General features: G+C 38.8%; 1 protein-coding gene across 1 annotated transcript in view; it reads left to right on the top strand.

Moving 5' to 3' along the window:
• Positions 1–14,139, top strand: part of LOC106875998 (uncharacterized) — a 34,708-nt gene extending 20,569 nt beyond the window's left edge. Inside the window, exons 4-9 of the mRNA XM_052975658.2 lie at positions 3,419–3,463; positions 6,909–7,334; positions 8,949–9,071; positions 9,674–9,925; positions 11,487–11,570; positions 12,559–14,139. Of these exons, the coding sequence (XP_052831618.1) occupies positions 3,419–3,463; positions 6,909–7,334; positions 8,949–9,071; positions 9,674–9,925; positions 11,487–11,570; positions 12,559–13,715 (2,087 nt within the window). The 3' untranslated portion in view covers positions 13,716–14,139. The remainder of the gene's footprint in view (positions 1–3,418; positions 3,464–6,908; positions 7,335–8,948; positions 9,072–9,673; positions 9,926–11,486; positions 11,571–12,558) is intronic.
• The last annotated feature ends 2,341 nt before the right edge of the window (positions 14,140–16,480 follow it).

The raw sequence follows: 16,480 nt of genomic DNA, 5'->3' as shown, positions 1-16,480 counted from the left end.
TCTTTTGCCGAACCGCTAAGTTACGGGGATGTAAACACACCAGCATCGGTTGTCAAGTAATGTTGGGGGCACAAACATACACACACACACACACACATATATACATATATACGACGGGCTTCTTTCAGTTTCCGTCTACCAAATCCACTCGCAAGGCTTTGGTCGGCCCGAAGCTATAGTAGAAGACACTTTCCCAAGGTGCCACACAGTGGGACTGAACCCAGAACCATGTGGTTGGAAAGCAAGCTACTTACCACACAGCCACTCCTACGCGTATTTGTTTTTATGGTCAGTTATAATAAAAATAATTTTACATTAGTGAATTATAACGTGTCTTGAATGACACAACAATGCAAAGTGGACTATAATAACTGTTTTAATTTAATTATTCATATAATAATATTCAATATAATATTTCGGAATATAAAAATTCCTTCTTCGGATATTGCTAGGAATTGATCGAGTCACTGCTATAATCGGCTTTTTTTTTATCTATCTATCTAGCCATCCAATTATAGAAGTGGCTCAATCAATTCCCAGCAATATCTGAAGAAGGAATTTTTATATTCCAAAATATTATATTGAATATTATTATATGAATAATTAAATTATAGCAGTTATTATAGTCCACTCTGCATTGTTGTGCCATTCAAGACATTATATTTCACAAACAATACACAATCCTTCCAGCGAACTGGTGAGTAGCTTGCTTACCAACCACATAGTTCTGGGTTCAGTCCCATTGTATGGCACCTTGGGCAAGTGTCTTCTACTATAGCCTCGGGCCAACCAAAGCCTTGTGAGTGGATTTGGTAGACGGAAACTGAAAGAAGCCTGTCGTATATATGTATATATATATATATATATATATATATATATATATATATGTGTGTCTGTGTTTGTCCCCTCCCCCCCCCCCCAACATCGCTTGACAACTGATGCTGGTGTGTTTACTTCCCCGTAACTTAGCGGTTCAGCAAAAGAAACCGATAGAATAAGTACTGGGCTTACAAAGAATAAGTCCTAAGGTCGATTTGCTCAACTAAAGGTGATGCTCCAGCATGGCCTCAGTCAAATGACTGAAACAAGTAAAAGAGTAAAGAGTATATATATATATATATATATATATATATATATATATATATATATATATATATATTCCAGATTTTATATGAATAAATATTTACATTTTCCGGGTTTTTCTTATATAAGTAACTTTATCAATTTAATATCATTTTCTGTATGCCTCTACCTATTTTTATTCTGGTAACATAACCAGGCTACTTTCTGGCCGTTGTTGGCTCAAGCAGTATACCATCAAGCTACAACACCATGTCCTTCCCAGCTAAAATCTTCAATGATACTGCAACATACAAAATATAAATATCTAAACGACTGGGATTGGCTGCTCTCAAAAATACTATTAATTTGAAAGGTTAATAACTTCTTGTTGGAATGATTGTTGTAAAGAAGCTTATAGTTTTTCAGGCTGTTAACCTCATCGTTGGAGATGGGAGTAAATAGTTTAACATAAAATGGAAATGAAAGTCCTGTTCTTATTTTACAAATCATTAAATAAAAACTATGAATTAATTTCCACTGAGATTATGGTGCTGTACTATAACCAAACTTTATTCTAATTATAGAATCTCCCCTCTCTCCTTATTTCTTAGAAATAAACTTCATTTCATCCAGCTGATAATATATTCTGCTTGAGTTACTTTCTTAAGGAGCATCTTAAGATTTACAAACCTATCAGACCTATTCAATCTGTAATAGTGTATAAAAGAAAATGTTTATGGAAGTTTCTTTTCTTTTTTTTACTTTTTCTGTTTACTCAAAACTACTTCAAGTTTCATGAGTTGCTTTGACCTATTGGATTTAAATTAATCCTTCAGACTGAAATTAAAATCTCTATCAAATTATTGTTACAACATAAGTAATGAGATTTTAGTTGGTCTATAGAATCATCAACATCATCGTCGTTGTTTAACGCCCGCTTTCCATGCTGGCATGGGTTGGACGGTTTGACTGAAGGCTGGCAAGCCAGAAAGCTGTACCAGGCTCCAATCTGATCTGGCTAAGTTTCTACAACTGGATGCCCTTCCTAACGCTAACCACTCCAAGAGTGTAGTAGATGCTTTTTACGTGCCACCAGCACAGAGATCAATCAGGCGGTACTGGCATTGACCACGCTTGAATGTCGCTTTTTACATGCCACCAGCATAGGAGCCAGTCAGACAGCACTGGCAACAACCACACTCGAATGGTGCTTTTTACGTGCCACCAGCATAGGAGCCAGTCAGGCAGCACTGGCATCGACCACACTCAAATGGTGCTTTTTACATGCCACTGGCACAGGTGCCAATCAGGCAGTACTGTCATCAGCCATGACAACAACTTCACTTGCCTCAACAGGTCTTTGCAAGTGCAATTTATTGCCCAATGATTGAAGGGTACTCTTAAATGGACTGCTTATGCTGCACTGGCATAGGTCACAGTTACGGTCTCACTTGGCTTGCTAGGTCTTCTCAAGCACAGCATAAAATAAACTAATCAATGCATATACACAGACCCACACATATGTGTGTCTTTCTGTAAGTGTATATATATTGAGTCTCTACATTTTTAAACATACAAATTTGAAACCTTGGAAATATAAACAATGAGAACGACCCTTAAGGAATCTAATAAATGATCCTTTGGGATGTAGTCTTATGCTATATTGGTAGCGATTACGAAATTAACTGGAAAATTATATATATATATATATATATATATATATGATTCTTTTAACCTCCACTTTTTCCTTCTTGCATTGATCAGGTGGAATTTAATGAGGCTGGTGTTGTTTCTTAACAGCACAGCTCTGCTTGTACCTTATATAAGTATCATTCTCATCATTTAATATCCATTTTCTATGGTGGTATGACAAGATCTGGTGAGCTGCAGAACTGCCTTACACTCAAATGTCATGGTTTCTATGGCTGGATGCCTTTCCTAATGCCAACCACTTTACATAGATATGAATATCATCATCGTTTAACATTCACTTTCCATCCTAGCATGGGTTAGAATGTTTGAGAGGAGCTGGCAAGGCCAGAGCGCTGCCCCATCCTCCATTTGTCTGCTTTAGCATGGTCTCTATGACAGGATGCCCTTCTTAGCCCCAACCACTTTACAGAGTAATCTGGGTGCTTTTTACATGGCACCAGCACATATTTAGCTAGATATAAAGTTACTGATATTTTATTACACTCCTTACAAAAATCTTGATTATATTTAAAATTAATCAAAACATGTAACCAGTCTAACTCATCACAGAATGGTTATCAAATAAATTCTCAACCATCAGAGCAAATCAATTTTATATTTCTTTTAAAACTTTCTTTCTTGTCTTTTTTTTCCCATTCTTCAGGAAGGCCTCGGAAAATTCGTCTTGAAAAAACTGAAAATGAAACTTGTAAGCATTTATTTGTATTTATTTTTTCATTTTTGTTTCATTTCAATCAAGATTTATTACTTTCAACTTTATCTTTATAATTAGCTATTACATGCTTTCATAAACGATATATTTGATATATTTAATGTATTGAGTGTTTGAATTCAAAGATGGTTCTGGAGAAAGTCCAGTGAACTGATCTCTGGCAGCATCCTTAAGAATCTTCATCATCATCATTTTAATGTCCACTTATCCATGTTTGCACAGGGCTGATGGGATTTGTTGAAGCACCTTTTTTAATGACTACATTTTCCTTGTTACGAACCCTCACTTGTTTCCAGGCAAGGTAATATTTCCCCATAGCCTGACATGTTTTCATGGAAGACTGGAAATGCTTGTATGACACTGACAATCGTTTTATATCTGTTGCATTACATGATGTCAGGACAAGGAGACACATGCATGCATACATACATACATACACAACACACACGCACACACACATAATTAAGATACAGTTAAACTGAGTACTTAAATTGAGGCACCTTGCTAGATTGGTATAATCCTCACACCCAAACAATATTAATTGAATATTGAATATAAAGACTCCGTGCAGGGGTGTTTGTACCTGATATTTCTGCCATGTGTGTGGACAACGCAACCCAGCTAAGTGACAATATCTGCTCTTGGTAATTCAGACATGTGCTTTTATAAAGGTACTTTTTATAGTATTTCTGAAGTGCAGATACCAAGTTAGGCGAACAGAATATAAATGTGTAATAAAGATGTGCAAAGATGACCAAAGCCTTGTGAGTGGATTTGGTAGACAGAAACTAAAAGGAGCCCATTGTATATATATGTGTGTGTATATATATATATATATATATATATATATATATATATATATATATATATATATATATATATAATGGATAAGGATAGCTGTGTGAAAAAGTGCCACACCCTAGCAGTTGAGGGAGCCTGTGGAAGAGGTAGACCCAGGAAGACCTGGGATGAGGTGGTGAAGTACGACCTTCGAACTTTAGGCCTCACCGAGGCAGTGACTAGTGACCGGGACCTTTGGAAATATGCAGTACGTGAGAAGACCTGGCAAGCCAAGTGAGAGCATAATCTGTGGCCTCTGCCAGGGATGTAGCCAGCTCACTTATTCGTATCTTTACTTCATTGGACACTAAACTCTGCTTGCGAAGACCTGTTGAGGCAAGTGAATTTAAAATCGAAATCAAACCAAATTCGACGACTAGCACCCATGCCAACCTCTCCTTCATTGGGAACTAAACTCTGCTTGCAAAGACCTGTTGGGGCGAGTGAAATCAAAATCATAATTGAACCATATTCGATGACTGGCACCTGTGCCATTGGTGCACTAACAGCACTGTCCAAGCGTGATTATTGCCAGAGCAGCTGTCTTGCTTCCGTGCTAGTGGCACATAAATAGCACCATTTGAGTGTGATCATTACCAGTGTCGCCTTACTGGCACTTGTGCCAGTGGCATGTTAGAAAATCATTTGAGTGAGGCCATTGCCAGTGCTGCTGGACTGGCTCCTGTGCAGGTGGCACATAAAAAACACCATTTTGAGCGTGGCTGTTGCCAGTACAGCCTGACTGGCCCTCATGCCAGTGGCACATAAAAGCACCCACTACATTATCAGAGTGGTTGGCGTTAGGAAGGGCATCCAGCTGTAGAAACTCTGCCAGATCAGATTGGAGCCTGGTGCAGCCATCCGGTTCACCAGTACTCAGTCAAATTGTCCAACCCATGCTAGCATGAAAATCGGATGTTAAAAGATGAGGATGATGATATCTGTGTGTGTCTTGTTTGTCCCACCATCATCACTTGACAACTGATGTTGTTGTGTTTACATCCCTGTAACTTAGCGGTTCAGCAAGAGAGACCGATAGAATAAGTCCTGAGGTTGGTTTGTTCAACCAAAGGCGGTGCTCCAGCATGGCCACAGTCAAAATTCCTGAAACAAATAACAGAATAAAAGACTAAAAAAATCACATCGTCATCATCATCATCATCATTTAACATCCATTTTCCATGCTGGCATGGGTTGAACGGTTTAACAGGAGCTGGCCAGTTGAAGAGCACCTGAAGGTTCCATGTCTGTTTTGGCATAGTCTCTATGGCTTGATGCCCTTCCTAATGCCAACCACTTTACAGAGTGCACTGGGTGGTTTTATACAGCACAGGCAAGGGTGCTTTTACATGGCATCAGCATCCATGAGCCTGCAAGATTAGGAATGCTCAGCTGAAGAGGGATGCAGGGGACATGCCTGTATGCAAAGACAACCACAATTTTACTTAGCTTTATGTGTCTCCTCACAGCAAACCACCAGGAGTCTCGGTCCCCTATCATCCCCTCTGTAAGGCCCAACATCCGAAGATTCTTTCTCACAACTTCATCCCACATTCTTCTATAAGGAAAATATGCCTCCTAAGACAATTCCTGCTGGCAAAGTCTTTCAATGTTTGAGTATATATATGACAGTGTTAAACATTACTGTTTATACCTATACGTGGTCTGATCAATAAGTATCCAGACTGTAGCCATGGTAATGAAGCTAAAGCACACTGAGTGAAGCTGCTTGGCACTGATTGACCTTGAATTCTGGTCTGAATGCTCACTAAGTTTTAATGTTTTATCTCACTTCCGCTGTTTAGAAGGAAGGTGTGTAGTGTGTGATCATCACACTGATCATGACAGAGAAAGTTGAGCAGAGAATCTGCATCAAATTTTGCCAAAAGCTTGGTGATACCTGCTCAGAGGCCTAAGCAAAGTTTTCAAAGAGTTTTCATTGTTCTTGACACAATCATCTATAGCTTGATGCCCTTCCTAATGCCAACCACTTTACAGAGTGCACTGGGTGGTTTTATACAGCACAGGCAAGGGTGCTTTTTGCATGGCACCAGCACCTATGAGCCCATAAGAATTAGGGATGCTCAGCTGGAGAGGGATGCTGGGGACATACCTGTATGCAAGGACAACCTCAGTTTTACTGAGCTCAACATGTCTTTTCAAGCACAGCAAACTGGCCCCCTGTCATCCTCTCTGTGAGTCCCAATGTCTCTGGATCCTTTCTCACCACTTCGTCTCACGTCTTCCTGGGTCTACCCCTTCCATATGTTCTCTCTACGATTAGAGATAGGCACTTCTTGATGCTACTGTCTTCACTCATACATGTTATTAAAATTTCAAAGCTACAAGATAATGCCTGATTAATTCAAACCAGTGTGAATAAATAAGCATTACATTTGAGGGAGTAATCTGAATACTGAAGGGTTAATCGTAATAGGTCCACTGCTCGATCGGAGCTGGCCTGGGGCTAAACAGCAACAGGAAAAGTGGGGAAACTAGACATTGCTGTCATAAATACATGCATCCACTTGTTATCTTCATAGTAAGCCACATGTTGAAAGTTATATTGTTTTCATTACAGCTCCTTCTCTTCTGCTTCCACCACCACCACCTCCTCCTCCTCCACCACCAATAACAACAACAGCAGCAACAACAACAGCAGCAACAACAACAACAACAGCAGCGGAATTAACAACAACAACATCGTCGTCATCGTCATCATCGTCGTCGTCATCATCATCATCATCATCATCATCATCAGTAGTAGCAGCAGCAGCAGAGTCAATAAATGAATTAGTCGGGCTCACCAATCAATCAGGGTCAGAAAGTACTGAACCTATAGAGTCTGTCTTTGTGGTGTCCTTAGAAGACAAAGCACTTTCGTCTGTGGAAGGTACCTGTGCAAAGAAAACGGAAGGTTCCTGTGCAAAAAAAACGGAAGGAAATGCTTCTTCAAATAAAAGTAATTTTTCTTGTAAAATTTGTCATAGAGAATTCACTCAAAAAGGTAATATAGATTTGATTTTTTATATTGTTGTTATTATTATTATTATTATTATTATTGTTCAGTAGTTTTATTTTTATAACATGCTTTCACTTCACTACCGAGCGCAGCTCTGTGCGCCTTGGGTATGTGCTGTGGTTTGCTGGTGCTCTTATGGTTACTGTATTGAAAGTGTTTTGCATAGGATGTGTGCAGTGCCCAGTAGTGCAATTTTCTGTATGTTATATATATTTGTAAGTCCTGGTGTTTTTGTTATGTATTTGTCTGAATATTTTTTTATTACACCTAAGGCACCTACTATGGTAGGAATTATTTCTGGTTTTAGATTCCACATTCGAGTTACCTCTATTTCCAGATCTTTGTATTTTGAAAGTTTCTCCATTTCTTTTAGAGAAATGTTGTCATCTGAAGGTATTGATACATCAATTAGAAAGCATTTTTTTTCTTCATGATCCCTGACAACTATATCTGGCCTATTGGCCTTAATTTCTCTATCTGTGTGTATTGGCATATCTCAGAGTATGGTTACTTTCTCGTTTTCTGTGACCTTTTCTGGCATGTGCCTATACCATCTCTTTTCTGTTGTTGTTGTTGTTGTTATTATTATGTTATTCTGTTGTTATTATCATTATTATTATTATTATTAGTAGTAGTAGTAGTAGTAGTAGTATTTAAGGCGGTGAGCTGGCAGAATCGTTAGCATGCTGGATGAAATGCTTTGAGGTATTTCACTCATCACTCCATTCTGAATTCAAATTCTGCCGCTTTCCATGCTGGCATGAGTTTGACAGTTTGATTGAGGACTAGTGAACCAGAGGCTGCACCAGGCTCAATCAAATCTGATTTTACATATTTATGTAACCTATTAAATTATTGCCTTATTCTTAAGAGCTAATTGTTTTAATTCATTAATATTTTTTGTGGAAGGGGACAACAAGAATGGATATATATATATATATATATATATATAAAACATTGTCTCCTTCATTGGACACTAAACTCAGCTTGCGAAGACCTATTGGGGCAAGCGAAAGTGAAATAGTGATGGCACCTGTGCCCAGCATCGCCTTCCTGGCACTGGTGCCAGTAGCACGTTTAAAGACATTCAAGCGAGATCGTTGCCAGTGCCGCTGGACTGGCTCCTGTGCAGGTGGCACGTAAAATACACCATTTTGAGCTTGGTCATTGCCAGTACCGCCTGACTGGCCTTCATGCCGGTGGCACGTAAAAGCACCCACTATACTCTCAGAGTGGTTGGCGTTAGGAAGGGCATCCAGCTGTAGAAACTCTGCCAGATCAGATTGGAGCCTGGTGTAGCCATCTAGTTCACCAGTCCTCAGTCAAATCGTCCAACCCATGCTAGCATGGAAAGCGGACGTTAAACGATGATGATGATGATGGTGGTGGTGGTGATATATATATATATATATATGCGATCCGAAATGGTTTGTAGAATGAGGGAATTGTTAATGTAAGGACCAAAATACGGTTCACCAGCCTCTGTGCCAGCTGTCTAGCTGCATTAAATCCAAGACTTGCCCTACCCATTTCACCTGTTGCTAGAACCTACTGTTAAAGCCCTGTCTCACACGTGCATATGTATTTTATTTATTTCAGGCAATCTCAAAGTACACATGAGAGTACATACAGGAGAAAAACCATTTCAGTGCAGTTTTAATGGTTGTGCAAAACGTTTTCGAAACAATGAAAGTTTGCGAAGACATAATCTTGTTCACTTAGGTTTGTGTTTTGATTTTCTTTAGTTGTGATTATCATTTTTTCCCCCCGTCTTCCTCTTTCAACAAATTTCCTAGTCTTACATTAATAATGAAATTATTGTGTGCAGTGCTCAGGTGCACTACAACTCATCGAAGGTATATGTACAGTACATAGAATTATGTACAAAAGTCAGGAAAGTAAACAGTGTATGTGAGTCATGATATACATGTGTGCATGTGTATGGAGGGGGGTGGATATCAGGTGTAGTGTTGACGAATTTCAGGAAGCATGGAGGTTTTAAAGGATGCAATGTCTCAGCAACTAACAATTGATGCAGGTAGTTTGTTCCACGCTTCAGCAATTCTGAGTGTGAAAAAAATGTTTCTGAAAGTCATGGGAGCTGTGCTGTTTTCTGACTTTGTAGGCATGCCCATGTGTGTTAGACACATGGAGCTCAAAAAAGTGCTCAAGGTGGTTGTTGGCACAATGATTTAAACCAATGTACTTCCTCTCCCGATGTCAATATTCTCCTTCTCCCAAATAAATCAATTATTATTTCATTTAACAACCTTTTAAAATAATCTTTTTCATTTTTTTCTTTTCCCTTTCATAAAATTATGCAGGAATCAAACCTTTTGCATGTGAAATATGTGATAACAAGTTCTCGAGTAAAATAAGCTTGTTGGAACATGTAGCAATTCATACCAACTCCAAGCCACATGTTTGTCATATTTGTCAGCTTCCTTTCCGTCAGATTAGTTGTCTACGACGCCATCTCATCACTCACTCTTCAGAGAAACCCTTTGAGTGCAACCAATGTGGCCAGAAGTTTTCTCAGATGGTGTATCTAAAATCTCATTCTAAAGTACATACAGGTATCTTTCAGTTTTCCTATTTTCATTAATTTTCTAACTAAAACCTGTTCGGCATTTTCTTTAATTGAAAATGTGTATAAATGTTGCTTCATTGTCGAATTAGGTTTGCAAGATTCTTGATGTGAGTTTGTGTGTTGGGTGGGTCATTTCACCAATGATAACACATGCACAGGTTCAATTCCACTTAATTGTTTATCAGTTAAATATTTAACCAACTCGTTAACTAATTGATTGTTTAATGTGCTAGTTAAAAAGTCAGTCAGTGACTTTCTCTCTCATTCCAAGGTTTGCAAGGTCCCTAGATAAGTTTTGGTTTTCCTTTTAATAAACGGCATGGTTGATGCCAGTGCTGGCTGACTGGTCCTGTGCCGGTGGCATGTAAAAAGCACCATTCAAGCGTGGTCATTGCTAGTGCCACCTGACTGACCCTCGTGCCAGTGGCATGTAAAAAGCACCCACTACACTCTCGGAGTGGTTGGTGTTGGGAAGGGCACCCAGCTGTAGAAACATTGCCAGATTGGATTGGATTGGAGCCTGGTGCAGCCTTCTGGCTTGCCAGCCCTCAATTAGACCGTCCAACCCATGCTAGCATGGAAAGCAGACATTAAACGATGACAATGATGATGATGATGATGAACCATACCAGCAAACTTGTTTGCTATGCTGCACTGGGGAAATATTTATGGAACTGATTTGTGTCTTACAAGATTTGTGTCTTGCATGAATATGGCTAATGATAACTAATTAACAAATTTCATTAATATTCTCAAATGTACAGTTATTTTTGAAAACGTAAACTCAAACCATAAACTGTATAATCATGCAACTAACTTCCACTCCCTAAAATCACTGGCCTTGTGCCATAATTCGAAATTATTATTATTATTATTATTATTATTATTGAGTGAGAGAACAGTGCATGCCATCAAAGTGATTTGATATATTCCATATAAGTGAAATATAAAAAACACCTTAAAAGATCATTTTTTGGATCTGCTATAATCATTAACTCTAGCTTTTGAACCAACCATATTTGGCTCAAATATTCTTCCTGTTTTATATTCAAACTGGCCAGGTTTGGCCTCTCATACCTACCCTACAATGTCATACTAAAATAAATAATCATATCAAAATCTCAAGTGTTTTTTGGCATGGCATTATTAATAGTAATAATATTGGTTTCAAGTTAACGCATGAATAATTCAAAACTGAATAAATAAGCATTATATTAGACTGAGAAAAGTAACGAGTTGGCAGAATCATTAGTACGCTGGATGAAATGCTTCGTGGTAGTTTGCCCGTCGCTATGTTCTGAGTTCAAATTCCACCAAGGTTGACTTTGCCTTTCATCCTTTCGGAGTCAATAAAATAAGTACCAATGAAACACTGGGCTCAATGTGATCGACTAGTCCCCTCCCAACAAATTTGAGGCCTTGTGCCTATAATAGAAAGCAATATATTAGACAGAGTAAGCTGAATTCTAAAGGGTTTTAGCAAGATTATACTTTGATTGTGACAGTTTTCTTTTCTAAAATATGAACCTTTTAACATCAATTTTCAGGTGAAAAACCATTTGTCTGTGATCATTGCAACCGTGGGTTCGCTCACCAATCAGATGTAACAAGGCATAAAATCATTCATACAGGTGACTTTCTCCTTTATATAAACTTATTCTTCATGGTAGCCATTCATAATACTCAGTATTTTTTCTTGTTTTTTGTATATTTGTATTTATATTTTTAAGATATGTCAACTTCAATCTGTTCTTGTTACTAATTAAATTATTATTATTATTTCTTTCTGTGTAATACATTGGTACTCTTTGCATAAGGTCATATATATATATAACTATGTATATAACTGCAGATATAACTGTTTAAAGGATAAACCTATTATAATGGATAATATAATGTGATGTAATCTTGGGACTGGCAATATTTGCGGCTGAAGATAGCTTTAAACCATCCTTTATATCAACAATATATACTGATGTAATGACAGATTGTGTATAAAGCTTGAAACATGTGTACCGCGATATCCTTTGTGTTCTGTTTTCAATTTACATTTGATATATTCTTTCACCTCTGCCACTATTTGGCATATACAGGTGCTTACACTTATCAAGTATTACCTCTAAACTTACAGTACCTACGTGATATATATATATATAAGCATATAATTAGCATTAAAAGCACCCTTCAGTCGTTGGGCAATATGCTATGCTTGTGAAGACCTGTTGAACCAAGTGAAATAGTAGTCGTGGCCGATGCCAGTGCTGTATGACTGGCACTTAAAAAGCACAGTTCAAGCGTGGCGGATGACAATGCTGCCTGGCTGGCCCCCGTGCCAGTGGCACATGAAAGCCCACACTCTTGGAATGGTTGGTGTTAGGAAAGGCATCCAGCTGTAGCAACCTTGCCAAATCAGATTGGAGCCTGGTGCAGCCTCCCAGCTTGCCTGTTCTCGGTCAAATCATCCACACAAATTTAGTGGGAAGGGTAAAATCAACTAAAGCAGCCACAAGTACTCAAACAGTTTTTTTCTTTTTTTTTAATCCAAGAAACTGCTAACGATATTAATGACAATGTTGATAATTTCATGTAAATAAGATTTTTTTTTTTTTTTTTTTTCAGGAAAGAAGCCATTTGTTTGTAATTTATGCCATGCACGATTTAGTGACCCTTCCAGCAAAAGACGCCATGTTAAAGAACATTTGGGTTCGAAACCCTACACTTGTGAACTGTGTGGTGATTCTTTTAAAAGGGCTGGACAATTAAAGGTCCATACGACACGTAAGCATTCAGAACATGAGAGCAATTTTAAGATTTCTAAACAAGAAGCCAAATCTACCTCCCAATTATCATATAAGGAAAATGAGAGAAATCAAGCTGGAGCTGTTTCTCGAGTTGCTGTAGACAATAAACCAACAGCCTATCATAAAAAATTAGCCCAAATAGTTGAAGGATTAACAGGCAGTGAAGTGACACATATAGCCACTCCAGTGAACAGTGGGGATGTTATCTTAGAAGAAACAGATGGTTCGAGTTCACAGACTGTGGCTCAGGTGGTAGCTACGGCAATGCAGTCTGCTGGCATCGGCACTATCTCTGAAAACGAACGAGAGCAGTTCTCAGCTATGTGCCAAGCTGCATCACAAGAACACTCTGCCAACTATGACAACACGGCAAATCAGATTGCTGCAACAATCGTTGAACAAGATCTCCCTTCGTTAATTGAAAACACTACTGATGGTGCCACAGTAATAACTATTGTCAGCTTGGAAGATGTTGAACAAAATCCCAATCAAACTTGTACAGAGCAAGTAGAGGTGCCAGTTGAATACGCTCAGCAACTTATAGAGAACGTAAAAGGTGAAGATAATCAGCCACATTTTGTTGAAGTTCAATTTGAAGAGAACAACGAGTCAGTGAAGCAGGAAGAAATAGCAACAGATTCCCAACATCTTCTACAAAGTGATAAACTTGAAGGTCCAGTAGATTTTGTATCGAAACCAGATTTCAGTAGCCAGGAATACTACGATTGGTTGTCTAACTTTACAGAAGTTTGCAAAGTAATGCCAATGCCATTGAGTCCTGATCTTTTCCAAAAGATCAGTCAAGTTCACAAGACCCTGTCTGATGTGATGGCAACACCAAGCGGTGTTTTAGCAGACAAAGACAATTTTAGAATTCTTATGTATATTTCAAGTGATCTCCATACAATCATCTGTGAACATTTATCATTTGTATTACAGAATTTAGACAGTGAAGAAAACACTCAAATGCAATAGTCTTTTATAAATTATGAAAAACAGTGGGTGCGAGGTTAAGGCTGGATGACTTTTTTAAGTTGTCTATGTAGAAAAGGAGATAATTTCACATGCCTCAACCTACCTGACAAACAAATAGCTTCCACTTGTCCTTGAAGGTCGAGTGGTTGGCAGTCATGAAAAGAATCTAACCATCAAAAGTGGGGAAAAGCATTGTTGGAACAATATGCATATGTATAAGTTTTTAAAAATGTAATTTCCCAACCACATGTGCATGATAAAACAAATAAAAATATAAATGGAAAGAACATCATTAAATTATATATTTCTTTAGTATTTGCAATGTGTAGTTTATCATAAATACTTGTTTAAAAATGCCAAAATAAAAATTGTGATTTTTACTGTAGATCTCAATGACCTGTTTTATTCTCAACAGGAAAACCTTTTTTTTGTTTTTGTTTTTTTGCTTTTTCATTCCCGTAGGATTTTCGAGTGAGATCGTTGCCAGTGCCCCTGGACTGGCCTGTGCGTGTGGCACATAAAAGACACCATTTCGAGCGTGGACGTTTTCGTACGGGTGACACGTAAAGGCACCCACTACACTCTCTGAGTGGTTGGCGTTAGGAAGGGCATCCAGCTGTAGAAACTCTGCCAAATCAGACTGGAGCCTGGTGTTGCCATCCGGTTTCACCAGTCCTCAGTCAAATCGTCCAACTCATGCTAGCATGGAAAGCGGACGTTAAACGATGATGATGATGATGATGATGATGATTCCATTGTTAGAAAATGCTGAAACGTGCAGAAGTTTATCCCAGTTTCATGGTACTGACCACTTGATGGACATTTGATTTTGCATTTTCTGACCACAAAATATGCTCAACCATACAAGTTAACAAAACTCTTGTTAAGCACAAGGTACCCTCCAATGTTTATAGTATCTTCTGAAATTCTAGAGATATTCCATAGAAATAAACAAGCACCACCATCATCCTTCGTTTCCAGTCTCCCATGAAAATATGTTCATTCACAGGAGAATATTATTTTGCTTGAAAACAGGCCAGGGTTGGTGATAGGAAGAGCATCAATGATGCATGGAAAACTATAAATTTAAATGATGATGCCAGCATATATATATTCCATGCACACATACATACTTATATTATAAACATCACCATTTTAACGCCTGCTTTTCTATGCTTGCATGAAACAAATGGAATTCAATGCGACAGATTTTCTGTAATTGGATGCCCTTCCTTATTGCTAACCCTCACCTACTTCCAAGTAAAGTACATTTTCTTCATAAGCATTTTCATTGCCATAGAATATGTGTCATCGTCATCATCTAAAGTATGTTTTCCATGTTGGTATTGGCTGGACAGTTTGGTAGGAGCTGGTACGGTGAGGATCCACACCAGTTCAGTAGTCTGATTTGGGTTGGTTCCTACAACTGGATGCTCTCCCTAACAACTACCAATTTACAGAATGTACTGGGTGCTTTTTATCTGACACCAGACACCAGTGCCTTTCATAAGCAAGCATTACCAAAGTGGTTTTAGGATATCAATTTTGTTCAGTTCCGTTGTGATGGGTAGATTTTGAGTACAGTAATGCACTGTATATTCCAGTCTTTAATCATTTCCTTTGTAAAGCTCAGCATTTTGAGGTCGGTCTATATATATAAACTCAGCAACTTGTTAAGCCGGCAACAATATAGTAAAAGAAAAACAATAGTTGACATTTATTATTAATTTTCAGTACTAAGTACATAAAACCCAACTCTAGACATGTTTAACTAGTGTAGATTCCTCAGCAAAAATGGACCCTTCTTATAATCAGCCAAAAATTGCTAAATGTGCATATTAAACCAGAGATTTATTGGTGTAGAATAAGTGGAATTCTGACAAAATATTATTTTCTACTCTAGGCACAAGGCCCGAAATTTTTGGAGAGGGCCCCAGTTGATTAGATTGAGCCCAGTATGCAACTGGTATTTAATTTATCGACCCCCAAAAGGATGAAAGGCAAAGTCGAGCTCGGCTGGATTTGAACTCAGAATGTAAAGACAGACGAAATGCCACTAAGCATTTCGCCCAGCGTGCTAACATTTCTGCCATTCACAACTCAGCTACTTTGCCTCCATGAGGCCCACTGCTGGAAAGAAACTCAGCCACTTTGCCTCCGTGAGGCCCAACGCTCGGAAGGAACTCAGTCACTTTACTTCTGTGAAGCCCAACACTCTGAAGGATATCAGCCACTTTACTTCTGTGAGGCTCAACACTTGGAACTCAGCGATTTACCTCTGTGAGGCCCAATGCTTGAAAGGTACTCAACCACTTTACCTCCGTGAGGCCCAATGCTCAAAAGCAACTCAGCCACTTTACCTCTGAGAGGCCCAATGATCAGAACTTAGCCACTTTGCCTCCATGATGCTCAACGCTGGAAAGGAACTCTACCACTTTGCCTCTGTGAGGCCCAATGCTCGAAAGGAACTCAGCCACTTTGCCTTTGTGAGGCCCAACACACTGAATGGAATTCAGTCACTTGCCTCCGTGAGGTCTGTTGCTTGATTGGAACTCAGTCACGTTGTCCCCATGAGGCCCAATGCTTCAAAGGAACTCAGCCACTTGACTCCATCAGTCCCAATGCTCAAAAGGAACTCGGCCACTTTGCCCCCAGGAGGCCCAACACTCAAAAGGAACTCAATCACTTTGCCTCCATGAGGCCCAATGCTTGAAAGGAATTCAGCCACTATGCCTCTGTGCGGCCCAATGCTCGGATCTCAGTCA

This window comes from Octopus bimaculoides, chromosome 2 (assembly GCF_046866305.1).
Source record: "Octopus bimaculoides isolate indiv1 chromosome 2, ASM4686630v1, whole genome shotgun sequence".
Classification (NCBI taxonomy): domain Eukaryota; kingdom Metazoa; phylum Mollusca; class Cephalopoda; order Octopoda; family Octopodidae; genus Octopus; species Octopus bimaculoides.
Note: the sequence above shows the minus strand (reverse complement) of the source record. Positions and strands in the feature narration are given on the sequence as shown.